The sequence below is a fragment of the Kogia breviceps genome, chromosome 7 (genome assembly GCF_026419965.1).
Source record: "Kogia breviceps isolate mKogBre1 chromosome 7, mKogBre1 haplotype 1, whole genome shotgun sequence".
In the NCBI taxonomy this organism is placed as follows: Eukaryota; Metazoa; Chordata; class Mammalia; order Artiodactyla; family Physeteridae; genus Kogia; species Kogia breviceps.
In genome coordinates this window covers 57,418,078-57,440,909 of record NC_081316.1, presented here as the reverse complement: position 1 = coordinate 57,440,909, position 22,832 = coordinate 57,418,078, and the positions used below count along the sequence as shown (strand labels likewise).

The window sequence follows — 22,832 nt, the reverse complement described above, 5'->3', positions numbered from 1 at the left end:
AGATCAGATGTTGGTCACGCTGTAAATTTCTTGATTCCTACATTAATGTTTTTTTGCCCTTTTTTTCCTCCCTTCTTCCCTTCCTTTCCTTTGATTGCTCTTTGCTACAACTCAAAGGTTCTAGTCAAAGCCTAGAGGGTTAAGCCTACAAGATGTGGCTGTCAGGACATAACTGACCACAAGCAAATGCCCGCTGGAAAAGCTCTAGGAGTCACAGATGGGGGTCCAATCAGCTGACTGGTGTTGGACGGGAAGAATGCTCTTCAGGAGCCAGAGAAGCCAACAAGCGTCCATGCGGAGTTGAGAATCAGACTGAGAAGCAGGAGGAGACCTGGGTTTCCACTGTGACTTGGATAAGTCACCTCATATCTCTGGGCCTGTTTCTCCATCTGAAGAACAAGATGCTCAGACCAGCTGATTGCTGAGGTTTCTTTCATCTCCATCATTCACAGAATCTGAAACCTCATTCAAGGTCAAGTTAAAGAAATTCCGTTTTTCTTCTTTCTGCTTTAGCATTCTCTAAATACACTGATAATTGAGAGGGTTCTATTCCTATGATTTTTTTGTTCTCCCAAATCTGGAGTTTTACAAAATAGCTGATAAAGTCCTAACCTGAATGAAATCCCATTTAATTATATTCAATGAACCTTACCTGAGAACCCACAAGGTTGTTAGGCTTATTCTCTATTATACTCCTCGCCCTCCTCATCTGTCACACAGATTCATCCAGTTTGCAATCTGAGTTCTCTAACTGCCTTATTAAAGTTAGTTTTATGTTTCATCTTCAGTCTAACTCTGTAAGGATGAGGATCTTGTCTTAAAGTTTTCTTTTGCACTTCCCCCAGTGCCCCAGAACAACATGTAGAGCAAAATCGGTAACAGGGAGTTGCTAATCATAATAGTATTTTCCTCCTTAATATTTGTTAAATGCTTACCCACAGGGGAAGTACTTTTCTAAGTGATTTACATGCGTTACCTATTCTAAGTGCTTTTCACTAATTATCAACTATTTTGTGTCCACATTTTACATACAAGGAAACCGAGGTACAGAGCAGTTGGTCACTTGCTCAGGGTTTACACAACTGTGAGTCATCAGCCAGGTTTCATACCCAAGCAGTTGGTTCCAGAGTTGAGCCCTTAACCACTATGCAATAGTGCCTTTCTGTGATTGCTTGCCAAGATTCCAAGTATGCATTCCACCCTGCTTTTAGCATATAGGCACTTTAGCCATTGCTGAGAACTTCTCCAGGCAAATTACTTTCTGTGGAATTTTATACTTTATCTCTGAAACATAATCTCTGGTACTTTATTCTTTTCAAATGGTTTATGCGATGAGATTTCTGTGATGGGTTCCCTAGGGTCAATGATAACACTCAATGTTTTCTACTATTATGAAATAATATGCTCATTTGCAGGGAGGACGCCACTCCTCAATTTCATTTCTTCATTCCTACGAATGCCAGTTCTGAAACTTTCCCAAGGGCTCCTCTTCTTTTTGGTAATCCCTCAGGCCAGTCCTCACTGGCTGATTCTACACACCTACCCTGAAGGTGATGTAAGACCATGAGGCCAGAAGGGAAGCTGTAAGCTGATTTACCGTTACCTGTGTGAGGAGAAGACCCTCACTCAAATCAATATATTGATTTACACTAATAGAAAGTAACAGAACACTGTCTTTCCTCCTGTTTCCACTGCTGTCTGTCCAAGCACTTCTGAAGATATTCATCTCTCATGAACCTTTCCTGAGAGAAGGCTTTCCCAACTACTCTAGGTTCCTTTATCTTAGGCAGTTACATCCACTTATTCATGCACCAAATATATGCTGAGCACATGTATAAGCCAGGTGCTGAATTAGGAACTGGAGCTGCAATAAACTCTCAAGGACCTCACAATACAGTGACAGAGAAAGATTCCCTAAGTTACTGATACAGTGTGACAGTGTGTGCACAGTACTGAAGAGGCATCAGGAAGGCAGAAAAAGTTCTGCTGTGGAGGGGAGCAAGAGGTGAACTGTGAACTAGATATTGAAGAATGATCATCATTCACCACGTGGAACAGAGCAGGTAGGGAGGTTATTCTACCAGCAAAAGGAGTTAGGCAGAGTTCTTGACTGTTCTCCGCTCACTCAAAGTGCGTCTTTTCTCCAAATAAACTCATCGATAACAATAATAGCAACCAAGATTTATTGAGCTCCTTCTCTGTGCCCTTGTCAGTATAATCTTGTCAAACATTTTGCACTAATTACCTAATGGAATCCTCCCCACAGTTCCATCACACACTCGTGCGCACGCGCACACACACACCCCCCTCTGTCTATACTATTACACATATACAAATGAGAGAACTGAGGCTTAGAGAGGTAACATCATTTGCCCAGCTGGTAAGTGGCAGAATTGGATTCAAACTCAGCTCTCGGACTCCAGAGCCAAAATTTCACTACTAGTTTGTTTCCTGTTTGCACTTTTCTAGGGCTGAGTACATAGTAGTTGCCCAAGCAGTGTTGGTTGAGGGAAGAGTTGGTTGACAGCTAGTTGTCCATGGCAGGGGGATCTGTACTATGTCCTACTGCAGGCAGGAAGGGAGGGACCAATTATTTCATTTCACAGTCTGGTTTGTTTCACAATCTTGTTTGTTGTTTGGAGGCGTGTGATGCTACAGGGCGAGGCCAGCATCACTAGAGACTCCCAGGTATTTGTTCAGTGAGGAGTGCGCAAGGGGAAGAGATAAGAGCCCAGTCCTAAAGACAACCCTCAGAATGGGAGAAAATATGTGCAAACGAAGCAACTGACAAAGGAGTAATCTCCAAAATATACAAGCAGCTCAATATCAAAAAAACAAACAACCCAATCCAAAAATGGGCAGAAGACCTAAATAGATATTTCTCCAAAGAAGATACACAGATTGCCAACAAACACATGAAAGGATGCTCAACATCATTAATCATTAGAGAAATGCAAATCAAAACTACAATGAGGTATCACCTCACACCAGTCAGAATGGCCATGATCAAAAAATCTACAAACAATAAATGCTGGAGAGGGTGCGGAGAAAAGGGAACCCTCTTGCACTGTTGGTGGGAATGTAAATTGATACAGCCACTATGGAGAACAGTATGGAGGGTCCTTAAAAAACTAAAAATAGAACTATCATACAACCCAGCAATCCCACTACTGGGCATATACCCTGTGAAAACCATAATTCATAAAGAGTCATGTACCACAATGTTCATTTCAGCACTATTTACAATAGCCAGGACATGGAAGCAACCTAAGTGTCCATCAACAGATGAATGGATAAAGAAGATGTGGCACATATATACAATGGAATATTACTCAGCCATAAAAAGAAACGAAATTGAGTTATTTGTGGTGAGGTGGATGGACCTAGAGTCCATCATACAGAGCGAACTAGGTCAGAAAGAGAAAAACAAATACTGTATGCTAACACATATATACGGAATCTAAAAAAAAAAAAAGGTTCTGATGAACCTAGGGGCAGGACAAGAATAAAGATACAGATGTAGAGAATGGACGTGAGGAAACGGAGAGGGGGAAGGGTAAACTGGGACAAAGTGAGAGAGTGGCATTGATATATATACACTACCAACTGTAAAACAGCTAGTGGTAAGCAGCCTCATAGCACAGGGAGATCAGCTCCGGGCTTTGTGACCACGCAGAGGGTTGGGATAGGGAGGGTGGGAGGGAGCCGCAAGAGGGAGGGGATAAGGGGATATATGTATACGCATAGTTGATTCACTTTGTTATACAGCAGAAACTAACACAACATTGTAAAGCAATTATACTCCAATAAATATGTTAAAAAAAAAAAAAAGAGCCCAGTCCTGGCATCAGATGGGCCCAGGCACACCACTTCTCTGCTAGACACATTTTCTTTTCAAGAGTCTTCCTTGCTAATATGTTTGATTCAACTCACTAGCTGTGTGGCCTTGGGGCAAGTTATTGAACCTTTCTAAGATGTATTTTCCTCATCTGTACCATCCCTACTTCTCACCATCACCATCATCATTATCACCAATGGTAACACGTGAGGCTCAGAGAGGTAACTTGCTTTGCTTGTGGGGCTTACTGTCTAGTGGCAGACAACAGGCAAATATTCAGGCTATACTCACTACGGACACTCCAAGGAGAGACTCCTGGCCCCGGCCCCTCCTGTCCATATGAGCTTAGGAAAGTCACTTTCCCTCCCTGAGCATCACCTTCCTCTTCTGTCAATCAAGGAGATAAATGAGATGACCTCGAAGGTCCTTTATGCAATGAGGATTTTTCCTCTTCCTCCCCTTGCCTGTTCCCTCCTTTCCTTCCCTCCTTCAACTAGGAGAGGTACTCAGCTTCATTCTCTTGGATGATGACTGAGTTTCAGGAACTGATAGTTTGCTCTTTGTCTGCCATAATCTGATGTCAACTCCAGACCCAGAGCACAAGGTCACTTGCAGCATTCATGCCTCAGGAGTAACTGCAGGCAAACCAATAAGTACAAATAATAAATAGTATTTTTTGTAAGGTTGTGCCTGATTGAACAATTCTTACTTCATGCTTGAATGGAAGGAGGGGTACACCTTACAAATGAAGGCAAATCCATTATAGCTGAGACTTCTGGGCCCTAGGCCTACAGCCCCATTTTAGCAGGATGAGTCACAGGGATTAGGACTCTCACTGGGAGTTCAGTCTTGTGGCAGGAGAGTGGAGAGGTGGTCTGTGTCTTGGGCATTTCTGTCTAGCCCACACTGTACCTTCCATCTACATATTTCCTTTAAGGTGCATTTCATATACGATATGCTAGCAGACTGTGTTTTCTAAGACAAGCAGAGCTCGTCAGGAGAGCAGATTGTAGTTCTAATGTGAGAGGATGTGAGTAGCTTAAGGGTTTCTCAATGGTTCATTCTTTGGGGAGAGAAAAATTGAACATTGCTTGCTAAACTTTGAATGGCAGTTGATAAAAAGTACAGATTTTTCACTTGACTAAGATTTGAAATCCTCTAAGGTTTTAGAGTGCAGAGATAAAAACCACGAAAACATATATACACACCTCAAGGGAATAAAAACACCTTCAAAACCCCCAGCACTTCCTTTTAAGAACAATCTCTTCCTCTCTCTCCTTCTCCCTCCCTCCATCCTTTTCTCTTTTTCTCTCTCTCTCTTATGCGCACACACACCCCTTTCCTATTCATATTCATGTCACATCCCAGCAAGTTCATTGTTATTTCTGTGTTAGACACTAGGGATCAATGAATCTGTCACTATAACTGATTGTCACTTTAAAGCCAAAGAGAATGTTTCTTGAGCATGGGGAGGAATTTTTTCCCCAAGCATCTAACAGAAACTTTGCCATCATCCTTAATCCCTTCCTTGTGCATTTCTGTCATTTTTTTTTTCCTCCTTCCCTCCTGCTACTAACCTGGTTCAAGGGGAGGCATCTTTGCACCTTGTCGGGGCATACTGTTCATGTAACAATTGTGTTTCACTTGTGAGAAAAAACACTTGCATCACTTAGCATAGTGCCTAGGAAATAGTTAGCATCTAATAAACAACATTATTACTTTTTACCCATTTTCAATCCTCATTTCAGGGGCTGAAGACTGCATACTCTAGTAGAAGATACAGTTGACAGCAATATCCATTACTTGAAGATTCCAAAGGAGTGGCATAACTAATGCCTCCAACACAGGCTATTGCAGTGGTAAATGCAACCAGGCATGTATGAGCTTAGCCATGGTAAGTGTTCAATAAATCATAATTATTTTTATGCCATAAGCATTTATTGTTTTTGACAAACTTTATATTCAGGGCTCCAATGGCAAAAGTGCCTGGTGCAAATTAGAAAATGGCACCCCACTCTGGGAAAAGGAATTGCAAAAGCTCACACTCTCAGGCTGGCTCTTGCTGACTGTTATGTGGGATGTTTCACCTACATTGTGTGTCCCCTCAGCAATAATGTGGCTATAATAAACAATGGGAACACAAAACGAGGAGCTCACAGTTTAAGCAAATCATTACTACACTATTATAATCGTTATGATGGAGTTACTTACAACAAGCTGTGGGGGCACCATGGAGAGAACAAGGCCACTGGGGAGGCTGGAGAAGGCTCTGGGGCACTGTTTTAGGGGTTTTTAATGCGTAGGAGATTGTCCAGTGGGGAAATAGCAAAACTCAGTTTGCGCAGATGAAAGGCAGCAACAGGGGACGCGAGGCTACCTCTTCTCCCCTTCACCCTTCCCCAGTTCTGTGGGACTAAGGAATGGTAAGAAGCTTTGTGGATGGAGTAGAGGATTTAGGGGAGGATGGAACTCAGAGAAGTGGCAGGAAAGACAAAGAGGCAGCTCACCTGCACTGTGCACCTCTGTTTACTTCTATTGAAGGAATAATTGAGCACTAAAGGCACAGGACACATTTTTCTGCAGAAATCACAAATAGAGTCAAGAAACCATCCTTTTGTCATTTAATCAACCACTTCAAGTACCTGAATTATAAATTCTGCAGGAGGAGAATTTTCGGCTGACAGAGAAGTCACAAAATCTACCCAACAAAGTCTTACGCACTTTCATCACAGGGAAGAGCCTACTTACTATTAAATGAAAGGGGAAAAAAAGCATATTTCTTGGGTTTCTCAGCCCAGAGTAGATTAAAAATAGCATAGCTCAGCTTGGATGGGGGCTAGGCAGAGGTGCTGCCCCGGACACATACGTGCAGACAGTGCCAAGGGAGTACAGCTGAGTTCTGCAGAAAGGCAGGCAAGGAAAACTGTCAAGTTTGGCTTCAGCCATGGAAGGCATCTGTATTATGATAAATGAGGTCCATAACTATTCATTCAACAACTCCCAAGGGGTCAGAGCTAGGGGCTGGGTAAACGGGGAGGAGTGACAGCCAGCCTGGGACCTCCGCGGTGGTTTTTCAGTGAATGCAGTGGTGAGAGAATTGAGTCTTCACCTAACATGCAGCAGGTACAACTCAAAAGAAACTTCCACACAGCAGCCACTACCATGTTTACATTGTAGGTGAAGATTTAGTAGTACTAAAACAACATCAATCACATGTTGTGAGTTTGAATTTTGTTGCTATAATATTCAATATATAAATAAATGCTAAATATATATGGGATTTAATTTGTAACTTTATTTTAACTTTATAGATGATAAGAGCTATAAGCGTACGATATTTGTACTTAATTTTATGCCTATATATTTAGGGAACATCATCATGGAGGATTTAGTCAACACTCTGGGGTTGGGCAGGGACAAGAAGGATTATTTTCTTTAAAAAATGCCACTATGTAGTTTTCACCTCATAGGGTTTTTGTGAAGATTTAATGAAAAAAATTCTTATAATCTATTTAGCAAACCTTTTGGCTCATAAATAACCTTCAGTAAATGTTAGCTATATAGTTATCACATTTACTGATCAAAGCCAAATCCTTTATTTACCAAATGTGAAGTCTGCCTATTACTGAGAAGGGGGTAAACACAAAAGTTCTATCCACTCTTGGGGGTCAGCTGGGGGAAAGAGCTCCTTACCTTTAACAAAGCAATGAAAGCATTCATAAACAGCACTGAGTAGCAATCATAAATTCATGTATTTATTTTCTGACCGTAATCTGGGCTTGTGTCCCAGCACACCACCTCCACGACGGCCTGCAGCCATGGGAGGTGTTCACAGAACGCTTTCTCCAAAAAACGATGAATGACAAGTTCTGTCATTCACATTGAACATGTGCTCCAAATTCATTAAGGTGTTAATTCTTCGTGACAGGTGAGTACAAGCCAATTACAGAGAGAAAAGGTGGCTTCTTGGGGCCTTCCAGGAAAAACAACCATTCACATCAAGAATGCCCAAATACCAGTTTCAACAAGTAGTAACAAAATCTTTACAAATATTCATGAAGTTGTCAAAACATGAAAGGCAAATAGCACTCTGCAAGCTTTTTGCTTCTTTTCAAGTGAGGAAGGCTCTAACTCAGACTGACAAGTGCCTGCAATAAATTTGAGACTGGGAAAACTCTCCCTTGGTAGTTGTGTCACCCAAATTGCCCAGAACTCTGTAAATGAATGGCAACTCTTTGCATTACACCTTATCACTACTAACAAATAAAGGATACTTCCCTGAGCTTTGTCATTGGTACCTATGTATACCAATTGCACTTGCTTCATGGAAAGAGTTTTTTCCCCCCTTTTCTCTAAATGGACCCCAAGTGCACAGAATCTGATAAATCATAATCCTTGGCCATGAAATGCTTTTCATTGTTTCATACCTTCATGTTAGGTGGGAGACTCATGGCGCTTATTACATTATGATAGATAGATAAATAACCAGTGGGCTACACACAGATGTTTTTCTTGAAAAGTGTAATTTTGATTTGACTAAATACCCTTCATACTATGTCTCTTTTTGTTAGTTTATCTCACATCTTAATGAAGCAAGTTTACTGCACCCCTCTTACTAGCCCATTTTACAGAGGAATATTATATACTAAGAGTGCCAACTTCCAAGGAAATCCCAGTCCTTCCCAGACCATCCAATGTTTGCCAAGAGCAAGCAAAGGCTAATGCATCTTTGTTTCCCCCAAGCCCTAGCACAGTGCTGGGCATGAAAGACACCTTGTAAACTTTTGCTAAATAACTGAAATGATCTTCACGTGCCTCCAAAGGATAGCACTTGGCTGTGTGACTATGGACAGGTCACTTAATCCTCGGTCCCTGCCTCTTCATCTATGATATAGATAATATACCAAAGAGTTCTGTAGATATGAAGACTTATTACTAGTATCCATGAAGAATTTCTTAATCCCACTGGAATGGATCCATTATAACACATTTCTGTTTTTAACCTGGCGATCAGTCTAAAATTGGTTTCATTTTTTTTTAAGTACTTTAGTGACAGTTTTATTGAATCTGCCCTGGTTGGTTTTCAGTTCAATTCAGTGGTTATTTCGGTATCATACATAAACTGTGCCGATTTTTAATAGCACACAGCAACTACTTAGTGCTGGAGACTTGCACTGGAAGGTAAGGCAACCATCTTGAGGTGGGGTGTTAGGAAGATACCTGCTTGAGGCTAGGCCTAAAAGCATGTGTACAATTTTAATTTCTAGTCTGGGTTCTATCAAGTTCATGCTCTCTTCCATTGTCATCCTCGTGGGCGCAGTTACTTTGCATGATTTGCCTTTACCCCTTTCTCTACCAATTAGTAACTCATTCGGGATCCTCCATTTGTTCATGGATAACATTTTCAACATTCTCTGCTAACCACCATTGCTATCTGTGACCTTTCAATCTCTGAGGCCTCTGTGACCTGAGTCCTTCCAGCACCTCCCCCCAAGGTGTCCCATTACTCCAGTCTCTCCCAGGTACCCGTCACCCATCCTCCCAGCAACAAGAGTCAATGTCTTTATTCACAAACAAATCCTGTCACTACTCTGTTCCAGAGCCAAAGAACAGCCTCCTTGAACTTTTTAATGGAATACTCAATACCTCCATCACTGGACCTCAAGCTACATTTCCAACCTTACTTCCCCCACTACCTCTGTGTGTGTGTGTGTTCTTTGTTCCAGTCAAATATAGTACTTGCTGGTTGTCACACACCCTCTACTCCTTTACTTTTGCTTCTACTATTTTCTAAACGTGAAAATTACAATTATTCTATAGTTGTTGAAATCTTACTCAATCCTCACAGACTTAGCTAAAATGTTACCTCTTCTTGGAATCATTTCTTAATTGCTCTCTCAGACTGACCCTCTCTTCTCTCCTTTGAATCTCCATTAAGACTCTGTACACCTCTCACTAAATTTTTTCACCTTATGCTATATTGTTGTGTGTGTGTGTGTGTACTAGAAGGTAAGCTCTGGGATGGCATAGGTGGGGCCTTACTTATCCATGTCCCCACTCAGTGGTCAGAGCAGTTGCCTGCATATAAGGCATACTCAAAACCTATTTATTGAAATGAAAGGAAATAACATTCAGATTAAGAGAAACTTCCTTTAACGCCAACAGTAAATTGTCTAGTTCTCCATTCACAAACTACAGCAAAAAACATGTAGACTGTACACTCTAATTTACATACCTTTTCTCCTAATACATCACGTTCTTTACTCCCACATTATTTAATTCAGTAATTATTGGTTGAGTGCCAGGAACTATTTTAGGCCTTAAATAAATCACATTCCCTGCCTTCAAGGAACTTGCAACCTACTTTCTAGATTTTATTACAGTTGAAAAATCAGAGTCTCAGAAAGAGAAGCTACTAGTTCCAGATCACATAGCTAAGAATAGAACCCAAGGCAGTCTAATTTCAGAGGCTATTTTTTAAAATAAAAGGGCAAATTAATTAGGTATTTTTAAATGAGTATTAGGAACATACTGGAAGCTGTTGCTGAAAGTTTTCAGGTATTACATGATCTGTCATTAAAAAAAAAAAGACTTTCTACCCACATATAAACACAGTGTACAGTTGAAAAGAGGCAAGATATACTGTTTTTGCTCATTGAGACTTTGGCTATAATTACTATAGTGAGGAAGTCAGATGACTGGACAGTAACTTCTGCATCTTTATCTTTCAGTACTGATGTTTGAGCTTTTAAGGAGTTAAAAACTTCTGCAGGGACGTCCCTGGTGGCGCAGTAGTTAAGAATCCGCCTGCCAAAGCAGGGGACATGGGTTCGAACCCTGGTCCAGGAAGATCCCACGTGCCGTGAAGCAACTAAGCCCGTGCACCACAACTACTGAGCTTGCGCTCAAGAGCCCGCGAGCCACAACTACTGAGCCCGTATGCCACAACTACTGAAGCCCACGTGCCTAGAGCCCGTGCTCTGCAACAAGAGAAGCCACTGCAATAAGAAGCCCATGCACTGCAACAGAGTAGCCTCCACTCTCCGTAACTAGAGAAAGCCTGCGTGCAGCAGTGAAGACCCAACGCAGCCAAATAAATAAATTAAAAAAAAAAAACTTTTGCAAAGTGAAACATGCAAGCTCTGAGGTGTGACTCTGGGTCTTTTACCTTAAAGAGTCAGGTTAAAGGAAGCCCTGTAGTGAGTCAGAATTGATTCACAAATAACTCCCAAAGTAGAAATGGGTTTGAGCCAAATTTTCTGCATAATACTTAACACCCTGAATTAATAGCGGGAAGAAAACTGAACAAAAAGTCAGTATTCTCATCTGATGAAACTATACTTATTATTTATATAACCACAAATTATACATCTCCTTTAGCCTTAGCATCACTAATTAAATAGATAGAATTAGCTATGCTAATAACATCTAGAATGAGTTCATACATAAAATGCCTTAAAGAATCAATTATTCTACTCTGCTCACACAATATGTCATCATGCAGGGCCCAGCTCTGCCACTTACTAGCTCTGTGAACTTGGGTAAGTTATTCATCCTTTCTAAGCTTCCGTTTTCTCATCCATAAAATGGGCATATTAAGAATTTTCATAAGACGCAAATAAGCAATGCCGATAAAAATAACCTGTAGAACAAAAGGCAGTCTATGGATATTCAGAGTAACTGGCATACTGAAGAGAAGGCAGCAGTTCTCCAATGTAGTAAGCACTGATCAAGTCTGTTCTGGAATTTTCCATAGGTAGTTACACAACATGGTAGAGAACTCAGAAACAATCCTGATTGCAGCCAACAGCAGGGACAGGAGTGGAAGACTGAGATTAGTCTGCTGCCACCTCTACCTTCCTGACCAGTCATAAAGTCAGCAAGCACATAGTCAGGAACACTCCTGTGCTAGTAGGTGTAGGGCAAGGCTGTAGGGCCAACTCTCCCTCCCTCTCTGCCCATAGCACAGTGTATGTGTGTGTGGGTGGGGGTGTGTGGGGGGAGTAGGGGACTAATATTTCTAGGTACTTTACATATATTATCTCTTTTAATATGACTTCCGTTTTTACATATCAGGTGATTAAGGCTTAGATATATTATGATAATTCTGATAGAAACTGGTCATTCTGTGTGATATCAAACCTTTCTGCTACACCTGTGTATCTCGAATTTTAGCAAGCCTATAGAATTTTCCTGAGAGCTTATTAAAATGCAACTTTCCTATCTCCATCCCCAGAGATTCTGATTCCATAGGGCTGGGTTTGAGCCTGGGCATCTCCATTTTTAACAAAGAGCCTCAGCTGATGCTGATATAGGTGTCCCAGGATACACATTTTATTTTCCTCCTAAATATTTTCTGTTCTCTTCTTTCCTCTCTGTCGCTACTCTGTCGTCCTAGGTTAGGCTAACTCCATGTCTCACCTGCATTCTTAAAATGGACTCCAGCTGTCTAGGGTTGCCTCCTTTTGGAAATTTGTTCCACACAGCAGGAGAGTGATCTGCTAAAGTTCTAATCTAATCTTGCTAAAATCCTCCAAAGCCTCCCCACTGCCCTCGAAATCTGGGTCCTGACTTCTCCTCTGCCTTCTTGGCTGACACTTGCAGCTTTGTACTTAAGCTCTTGTATTTAAGTAACACGAGGCTTCTTTGGCTTCCCTGCACACACTGGGCTGCTGGGCTGCTTCCTGTCTTTACATGCCCTCCCCTCTGCCTACAAAATACAGAGGTCTTTCCAGCCTTTCACACTAGATAGATTCTACTGATCCTTCAAGGCTCATCTGGGACATTATATCTTCTAGGAACTTGCCTATGAACTCCAAGAGAGGCTTAAGTATTCCAGGTCTGAGTTCAAATAGTATTTTGGCCTCACTTCCCACTCAGTGCTTAGCGGATTCTATTTGTCATTTGCTGATATGTTTATCTCCACAGAACATTTTATGATTCCTACAGGCTGGAACCCTGTCTTACTCATGGTGTACTTCCCATTGCTTAAATTGGTGTGTGGCACATAGTATGGCCTCAACAAATGTCTGTTAAAAAACTGAAAACATTAGAGGGGAGGAAACACTATGAGCAAGTAAATCTATTATGTTTCAATTTACCATATTCTTCCCAACATTCATGAAGTGAAAGCTTTAGCCTAATTAGGCAACGAAGATAACACTGAATTTCAAAGGTATTTTAAAAAATTTACAACTTTTGTACTTTTTTCCTCCTGGGGATGAGGTTGATCAAACACATTCGAGTCAAAATATACAAAACAACAACAAAAAAGTGTTTTAAAAATATTATTAATGTGGAAGAACTGAACAAACTAAAACATACTGTAAAAATGAATGCGTATGTGTGTAGTGGACAGATTTTGTCAGTTATTAATTATACTAAATTTAGTATATAAAGTTGCAGATTAACTTGGTTGTTTCAACAATGGTAGTTTTTGGACCTATGGGGGAGGTGACCCAAGAAATAAATATGCATGGAAACACACAAGGAACATGATTTATTCTCTATTCCATTCCACAGACTAGCAGTTCCCTCATTAGTAACTTGACAAATACCCTATGGGGAGTACGTAAAATCACATGCATTTATTCAGTAAAAAATGTTCATTGAGTTCAGCTGGCTTTCAAGGTTGAGATAGGGACCCTCCTTACATGTATCAGAGAAGGAAACTCAACTGTAGGCCCCTTTGAGAACCATCTGCAGAGAAGCCACTAGCATTTCTTTAACCAGAGAATTATCTGTGTGCTGCTCACATGACTGTCAGTGGACGTGGGGGCTCAAGGTTTGGAAACTGTGATCATCACTTTCAAAAGCAAATATAGTGAGTTAGCAGCTCTTCCCATGCTGCGCTGGTGACACTGCAGAATTCCCCGGACACAACCCTGTCTTGGCTCTTTATGTAAAAATGTTAGACTGGTTAAAACCATCCTGCATGCAGTATGGGGAAAGAATCAGAGGAGAAAGGCTAGAGCCAGGAAGAACAATTGGGAAACTGGTAAAGGGCCTGGAAGAGGGAAGTGATAATAAAGAGAACCTGAGGGGTAGCCTTTCCTGAGCTTATGAACTTTGAGCAGAAATGTTGCCTTCCTGATGGCTGTGGACTGAGGCAGTATGGCTCTCCTTTCACCCCATCCTTCCTGAATCTGTAGGTCACTCTGGACATTTGAGCGCTTCACTTGGCTCTGGCCACCCAAAAACTAGCTCTATTAAGAAGATTTCCCTTTTTTTGAGGGCAGTAATGACCTTTCCTTTGAAACTCAAAATGTCACTTTGAAGCTGTTACAAAAGCAATCCTCATAACTCACCCTGGTGAAGCAAACATAATTCCTATCTTGCTAACAAAACACTGACCGTCAAGTCACTTTTTTGATAAATGATTCAATGGCAGGCTCTACTACTAACTCTGTGTGTTCCAGAAAAACGGTTCTCAGTTTCTTCATCTGTAAATGACATTAGTAGGATCCAATGACCATATGGGAATTTCCAAGAGTATATGAAACAGAACTGAGGCTTCTTAATACTAGCTCCAGTTTGATTCAGGGAGACTGCCATGATCCTATCACCGATACCTCCATCTGCCCCATGTCCCCTTCTCCCAGTCAACATGCCCTCTGAAAGGGAGCTCAAGGCTTTAGAAAAGGAAACAGAATATGACGTCAGATGTCCAAGGATGATGGTCCTCTCTGATCTCTTTAGCAACAGTTTCCTATTTTCCTTTCCTTTGCCACTGTTTGAAATTCAGATTTTCAGAATCTTGTACCCATAATATTGCTTTAGCTATCCCAACATCTCCCAATTATCAGTCTCTCTCCCCTCCAATCTGTCTTTCCCATGGTCGCCAGACTGATCTCTTGGAAACCTACTTTTGATCATTCACTTACCTTTCCTCTAAAAAGAGTGGACTGAGTAGCCAATATGTGTCCAGTAGACACCGTGCTAAGTGCCAGGGGCACAAAGATGAGTAAGTTTGGAGCTCTGCCTGGGAGTGACATTTGGGCAGCAATCCAGGTACATTAAGGGTGGAGCCCAGAGGAAATCACTAGGTTGGGTTTGGTCACAACTGTTAAAATTCTTCACTGTCTACAGGATTAAGTACAAGTTTCTGGGAAAACTTAAAGCACCAGAACTGACTTGAGTCTTTCTTTCTTTTTTTTTTTTTTTTTGCGGTACGTGGGCCTCTCACTGCTGTGGCCTCTCCCGTTGCGGAGTGCAGGCTCCAGACGTGCAGGCTCAGCGGCCATGGCTCACGGGCTCAGCCACTCCGCGGCATGTGGGATCTTCCCAGACCAGGGCATGAACCCGTGTCCCCTGCATCGGCAGGCGGATTCTCAACCACTGCGCCACCAGGGAAGCCCTTGAGTCTTACTTTCCAGTTCTGAGTTTCCATTCTTCATCAACTGTTGCTTGAAGTGAAAGCAAACCATGTTTTACTTCCTATGTGTCCTGTATCTTATTCCTACGCCACTGCCCATTCCTTGCAAGCTTTACTAATCTTTCAAGGCTCCCCAATTCAAATCCCCCCAGCTTCCAAGCTAGAATCAAGTTCAGGGGAGCCTGAACTTCAGAGCAAGCTTCCTGTCCCTCTTATTTAGTATGAATCGCTTCCTCCCTGTGGAGACCCATTTTCTCCCCTAGTATCCCTGCTCCTTCAGGGCAGTGACCATGACTTACTCATCTTGGTCCACATTGTGCAGCAAGCTGCCTTGTATTGGCACCTAATAAAAGTTTATTAAATGACTGAAACATGTTTTCCAAGACTTCATTTTACTCTGGCATACCACAACAGAGAAAGTGTGTGGCCCCCAAGCTCCTTTCAGAAATGTTCTCAATACAGAAAGATGCACGTCATCGAGGAAACCAGCTTCCCCCTTTTAGAATTTAAGTTTAAGCTGAAGTTAGTTTTTGACACAGCTAAACCCAATTCAATTTATTTCTTCATTTTTCTTAAAATGCACAAATGCGACATGGTTTTTAACAAGGGAGAGAGCATGCTATAGTAAACTGATTATGGGTTTTGGAATCAATCAGACATGGGTTCAGATTTCTTCACCTCTCCAAGCCTCAGTTTCTTTAAATCTATAAAGAGGGAATAAATGATTTCCCTTCAAGTTTTGTTGTGGTGATGAAGAGAAGTATGTAAGCTGTCTAGGTTTCTACAATGCATACTCCTACTACTTTGAGTAATACCTATCACTTCTGTTTTGTACCAGCCTGTGGCTAAATAGGACTAGTTATTTATAGCCTACCTTACTTTAGAAAGGATTTACAATGCAAAGGGAACCCTTATACATTGCACATTGCTGACATTTAGTAAGAATATTAATAGTTTTCTCATACTCTTTGAGACATATATTTCCCTTCCTTAAATTATAGGGACTTTTAAATAAAAATAAAACAAAATTTAGCATAAATCACTAAATACCACTGATTTTTCTTTCTTTTTTTTTTTTTTTGTGGTACGCGGGCCTCTCACTGTTGTGGCCTCTCCCATTGCGGGGCACAGGCTCCGGACGCGCAGGCTCAGCGGCCATGGCTCACGGGCCCAGCCGCTCCGCGGCATGTGGGATCTTCCCGGACCGGGGCACGAACCCGTATCCCCTGCATCGGCAGGCGGATTCTCAACCACTGCGCCACCAGGGAAGCCCTATACCACTGATTTTTCAATGGAAAACAGGTTGATTCTGAAGATTATACAATTTCTTAAATGTCTCAATAAATAAAATAGAATGGCTGATTAGAAAATTGATAAAAAAGGTAGAAGAACAATGAAAAAAATTAAGGTGGTGATTAAGTTTTCACCAGAAGCTACTTTGAATGGAGACTCATTAGAAATTTAGCTGACATTCTCAGGAAAGCTTCGGTGCGTTGAGATCTGGGGCACTGAGACAGTTCTCAAGGAGATCCATCCAAACAAGTGGCCACTTGGGTCTGGGTAGGCTGGAATTATCCGAGTTACGGACACAATTGTCCACTTGTCTTTGCATGTGTAGACACAGACTGTGTGAAGGCACATGGAGTGGACAGAAAGCCTGGGCATTTCATTTGTAGCAAATGGGCACTTTGTAATGGAGAGCCTCAGATTTCCTCATAGATACTCTCCAAACTCAGGAAGCATCAAAGCTCATAGTCAGGCTTTCCATACAGGCTTCCCAACCTTCCAGATCTTCCCAGTCAGCCCCATTAGCTACAACTCCCACCACACCATCCACACCTTCCATCTGGTGTCCCTGATCTGCTTGGCCTTACTCCAATATGCCTACGGTTTCCACCTTCATGTACATGCTGTTTCTTACGTGTGGCAAACTCTTACTCAAACTTCAAGATCTCGTTCAAGTATCACTTTCTCTTTGAAGTATTTAAAGTATTAAAGTATTTAAATATCTTTGAAGATATTTAAAATAGAGACTAGCTCCCTAAATTTATGGGGATCATCAGTGATACTGTATCACCATTGTTTGCCTGCTTATATTTCTCTTTGTGAGCTCTGTGGTATGAAAGTATACTTTTTATAAAAGTATAAAAAGTCTTTGCTTTTTTAATCACTTTGCTGCCCTACAAGACACCTAGCACGGTACCTGGTGTTGTGTAGCACTCAATTTTTAAAAATTAATGAATAGTTCTGGAAAAGTAACTCAAGCACTGATAGGCCAATTAAAGCCCAAGTCCTTCTATGAAGTGCTCTCTGGTCATTCCCACATCCATTCATTTGAATCCCCATAGCTCTTGTACACACTACTAATAAGGCTCTTGTCACAGCCTGCTTTATACATACTAATTGATTCTAAGATCCTCCAGGGCAGTAACCATGGCTTTCACTCTGAATCCCCAACATCTCACAATGCTCTGTGAATGCCATCTAATGATAAAGTTACTTAAAATATCCCATTCTCTTTCTCATTCCAAACAGTTTTCCTCTTCAGTTTATGCTGAGTTTACTCCAGGGTCCCAGAGACTGAGGCCTTTGTAACAATGACTTATTTCTGTAGTCCTTGTCCAAGGCTCAGAGTGAGTGGCATCTTCTGACTTTTCCAACTGTCCACAGAGTTGGTCTGTCCTTTCTTCAGTGCACTTTCTCTTAATTGTCCTTTGCTTTCTACTTCAGGGCAAGAGTCTTCTCATTGATGTATTGTTCTCATGGGGACTTAGAAAACTTTGGTTTATTATTTCTTAATTCACAGGCTCATGGAGAATTATTGCTGGAAAGCACCTTAAAAAAAAAATCACTGAATCCGGGGACCTCAAAGAGAGAACAATTCCCAATGTTGTGTTAGGCATGACTAATCAATCGTAACACTTTTCTCCTGCTGAGGTCACATATAGCCTCAGAATCATTTTCAACACAATATTCTAGTTAGAAACCATCAATTCATCGGTTTCCATAGGAGATGAAACTTGTTTGACATCCCTGATGTAGTTCAAAGCTGCTATTTTGCTAATGAGGTCCAAAGAGCAGTGGTGACTTAGTAATGAACTGAAACCAGAACCCAGGCTACCTGACTCTCATGACTTTCAGTCCAGGGTTTCCCTTTTCACATGATCACTGACTCTCCTTCAACAGTCATTCAAGTCCTAGAATTTATATTCTATTCATTGGCTCATACCTAACTGTATTTAGCAATATGATTTTAAAAAAACACAACACAGTTTTGGCCTTACCAGAAAGACCTCTGGGTTCTAACTGATGTTAGGAGCTCTTGAGGGGAAGGGTCTATGTTACACTTTGTATCTTTCACAAGTTCTAATCCTGAGTCTGGCACATGGTAGGTATTCAACAAAAAGTCTCTGATGCATATACAACTATATATATGAAACAAACAGGAAATCTATCCTTAAATTCTCACCAAGAATCAATGAAAAAATCCTACCCCTTTGTACAGAAGCAGTATTTGTTTGAAAGGACTCCATGCATGATGACATACAGCCTCACTTTTTTTTTTTTTTTAAGAGTGACACCATGTTTAAATAAATTCCCATTTCACCTGAATGTTTTAGGGGAAAGTAAATTATTATGTCAATGACTGGGCCCAGTGACACTTCTACTTAAAAATACAAAGGGCAGTGTTGTGGTATAGGGCTCAAAACTTCTGAGCTTTTCTTCTCATTTTTCATGGTGACATGTATTGACCTAAACTTGTGGTTCTGTGTGATGTTCACAGCCAAAATTATTAGAACAGAAAAGTAAAGGAAAGGAGATGAAGAGAAAGAGAATAGGAAGGCAGAAGGTGGGGAAAGGTATTTTACGATATAGCAATAAGATACTAATACTATCACTTAAAAATACTAGATTTAAAAAGCTTTACTACCCACAGCTAACATCATACTTAATAGGAAAGATTAAATGCTTTCCCCTTAAGGTCAGGAACAAGACAAGGATGACTATTTTTGCAACTTCCATCCAACACTGGAAGTTCTAGACAAGGCAATCAGTTATGATAAAGAAATAAAAGTCATCCAGATTGGAAGGAAAGAAGTAAAACTCTCTCTTTTTACATATGACATGATCTTGTAGATAGAAAATCCTGAGGAATCCACCAAAAAGCTACTACAATTAATAAATGGATTCAGCAGGATAGCAGGATATAAGATTGATATACACAATAACTGTATTTCTATACACTTGCAGTGAACAATCCAAAGATAAAACAGAAAACAATTCATGTGCAAAAGAATGAAATTGCAACCCTACTTCGTATCGTATACAAAAACTAATTCAAAATGGATCAACCACCTAAATGTAAGAGCTAAAACTACAAAATTCTTAGAAGAAAATACGGGCATAAATCTTCACGGCCTTGGTTTTTTAGATATAATACCAAAAACACAAGTAACAAAAGAAAAAATAGATAAATTGGTCTTTGTCAAAATTAAAATCTTTTGTGAATCAAATGGCACTATCAAGAGAGACAACTCATAGAATGGGAGAAAATACTTGGAAAGTATATATTTGATAAGAGATTAATATCTGGAATATACAAAGAACTTTTACAACTCAACAACAACAAAGGAACTCGATTTTAAAAACGGGCAAAGGATCTGAATAGACATTCCTCCAAGGAAGATATACAAATGGTCAATAAGCACATGAAAAGATGTTCAATACCAATGGTCATTAGGGAAATAAAAATCACAACCACAATGAGATACCACTTCAGACCAAACAGGATGACTATAAGCAGAAAGACATATAATAACAAGTGTTGGTAAGGATGTAGAGAAACTGGAACCCTCATACACTGATGGTGGGAATGTAGAATGTCATAGCCACCTTGGAAAACAGTCTGGCAGTTCCCCAAAATATTGAATATAGAGCTATCATTATGACCCAGAAATTCCATTCCTAGGTATATTCCCAATGGAAATAAGAGTATATGTCTACACAAAAATTTGTGCACAAATATTTATAGCAACATTATCCATAACAGTCCCAAAGTGGAAACAATGCAAATGTCCATCACCTGATGAGTGGATAAATTAGATGAGGTATATCCATACAATGGAATATTGTTTGGCAATGAAAAGAAAAAAAGTATTTATTCATGCTACAACACAGAGGCACTTTGAGAACAATATGTAAAGTGAAAAAAGCAGTCACAAAAGACCACATAGTATACAATTCCATTTATATGAACTATCCAGAATAGGCAAATATATAGAGACAAAGTAGATTAGTAGTTGCCTAGGGCTGGGTGGGGAGGGGCTGGGGTTGAGGGAGAGGGAAGTGACAGCTACAGATTTCTTTATGGGGTGATGAAATGTTCTAAAATTGACTGTGGTGATGGTTGCATAACTCTAAATTTGTTTACTTTCTTCTTTTCTATGTCTGTCACAACAATCCATGTATTCACTTAGGTGATCCACATGTATATTTCCATGACTATCCTGATTTTATAATACGTAAAGGACTAGACATATTTTATGATGAGCAGGTATCTTTTATGGAATCTATCCTTCTAGAATATTTAATTTAAAAGAAAAAAATTAAAGAAATAACATCAAAACTATTTTCTTTCTTCCTCACTATAGTCATTACATCACCTTCATAACACATCATTTCTGCTGACCACTAGCAGCTTTACCCCCAATATTTATTTACCATAAATCTACTTCATCAGAAATTACATCACTGCATAGCAATACATTCATAACAGTGCTCTACTGTCCAGTAGCTCCATAATCTGTTTGTTACCAACAGCTTAAATGTCAATTATAGTTAAATCTATGGCAAATGAGAGAATTTAATGTTTCGATTATTTTGTACCTACCCCTTTTGAATCAATCACTCCAGGTTTTGCATTAAACTTCACTGTCTTCAATCGGGCACGTTCCTTTCTTTCCACCCTAAAGAAAATGGAAAATAAAGAGTCTATCACATGGCAAGGCATTTATGATTAAGTTTCTTATCAAATGAAGAACACCTCTTCTTATCCTATAGCTCAAATAAAATGTTTTAAAATATTTCTCTTCTTTGTTCAGTATAAAAAGTCTTGGTATGATATCTCTAAGCTGCTAACACATTCCTTGCAATTTTTGTGTTACATATACTGAGAGTCACGTATTTGGAAGCAACAAAACACCAATATTTGTTATTTAAATGCCTGAATCAATCAAAATCTATTTCAAGAAATCACAGTCCACAGAGATGACTACCTAGGAGGCTAAGTAAACTCTAATCTCCTAATATCTCCTTCTCTCTTTTAGTTTCCTTCCCTTTAGGAATACTGGGGTATTTATTTACCTTCACCTCAAAACCAAACACGTTACAGATAATCTTGAACTTTTCCTTTGCCCCAATGTCCTTCGGCTGCCATCTCTGCAGTTTTCATTATTTCACCTTCATTCATTCATCAAATACTTATTGAATGCCTACCCTGTATCAAGTAAGGTGCTGGGGAACAAAGAAAAAAAAATTAAAAAGCACGACTTTAATGAACACACAGTAATGTGTTCTTGGCAGGGACAGAGGGATAAAATGACAGATATTGCAGCACAAAAGATTGCTGGTAGCAATATGGGCACATTTATCTCATTGGAGGAAGATAAGGAGGGGGTGGAAAGCAATGGGGTTGGCTTCCTGGAGGAGGTGTCAATTTATGTGAGACTTAAATGGTGAGAAAGAGCTTGTCAGTGGGAAAAGTTTAGGGAGAATCTCCCAGACAGGAGGAACAACATGTACCATGACCCGAGGATATAATCAAGCTAAAGATTGAAGGAAGATTCTGGTACAGGGTATATACAGCACAGGGACATGAGGCTGAAGAGGTGGTGAGACCTCCTTATAAAGGGTATCCGTCTACTCTGAGGACATGGGGTTTTCCTTTGGGGAATCCTCATGATTTATTAGAGGCTATAAAGCTGAGAAGTGATAGACATTAGCATTTTAAATAATGACTCTAGGGGAGGAGGAAGATAGATTGGAGGAGGAAAGGAACAGTGGGAAGCAGGAGGCCTATTTAGAAGCTACTGCCATAATCCAGGCAAGAAATGATGAGGAGTGATAATGAGGTGGAGGAGAGGGAAGGGTTGGAGAAATATTAATAACATAAAGTTGGCAGGACTTGTACCTATTTGAAGGATGGGGCAGAAAAGAGGTAAGAGAAGTTAAATACTTCTGATTCTTTTTTGAGCCTCTCTAATTAGACATGATCATTCTTTCCTCTAAGCCCCACGATATTTATTTGTATGTCTATATTGGAGTTATCTTGTTTCCTTGTGTTTTGTTTATTTTTGAGTTGCGCATACAAGGCTGTGTGTTCCTTGAGGGCAAGTCCACATATCACTCAGTGTATTATAGCAAGTCCTCAATAAATAACAGTTGAACTAAAATAATATTCATTGCATTGTTTTAGCATCACTTTTTTTGTTTAAATATGGCTAGCTCTAATTGCAAAAATGGGGAAAGAAAAAAGAGAGGAAGAAACCCTGAATCTACAGAAACTTAACGGCTTACGAAATCTAAGCTATTCATAGATCAATAATTAACAACATACTCCTC

General features: G+C 40.3%; 1 protein-coding gene across 42 annotated transcripts in view; it reads right to left on the bottom strand.

Moving 5' to 3' along the window:
* DLG2 (discs large MAGUK scaffold protein 2) overlaps positions 1 to 22,832 on the bottom strand; it is a 2,077,851-nt gene that overhangs the window by 45,415 nt on the left and 2,009,604 nt on the right. For all 42 annotated transcript variants that reach the window (XM_067038359.1, XM_067038349.1, XM_067038350.1 and 39 more), the window contains one exon: positions 21,103 to 21,178. In XM_067038359.1, the coding sequence (XP_066894460.1) occupies positions 21,103 to 21,178 (76 nt within the window). The remainder of the gene's footprint in view (positions 1 to 21,102; positions 21,179 to 22,832) is intronic.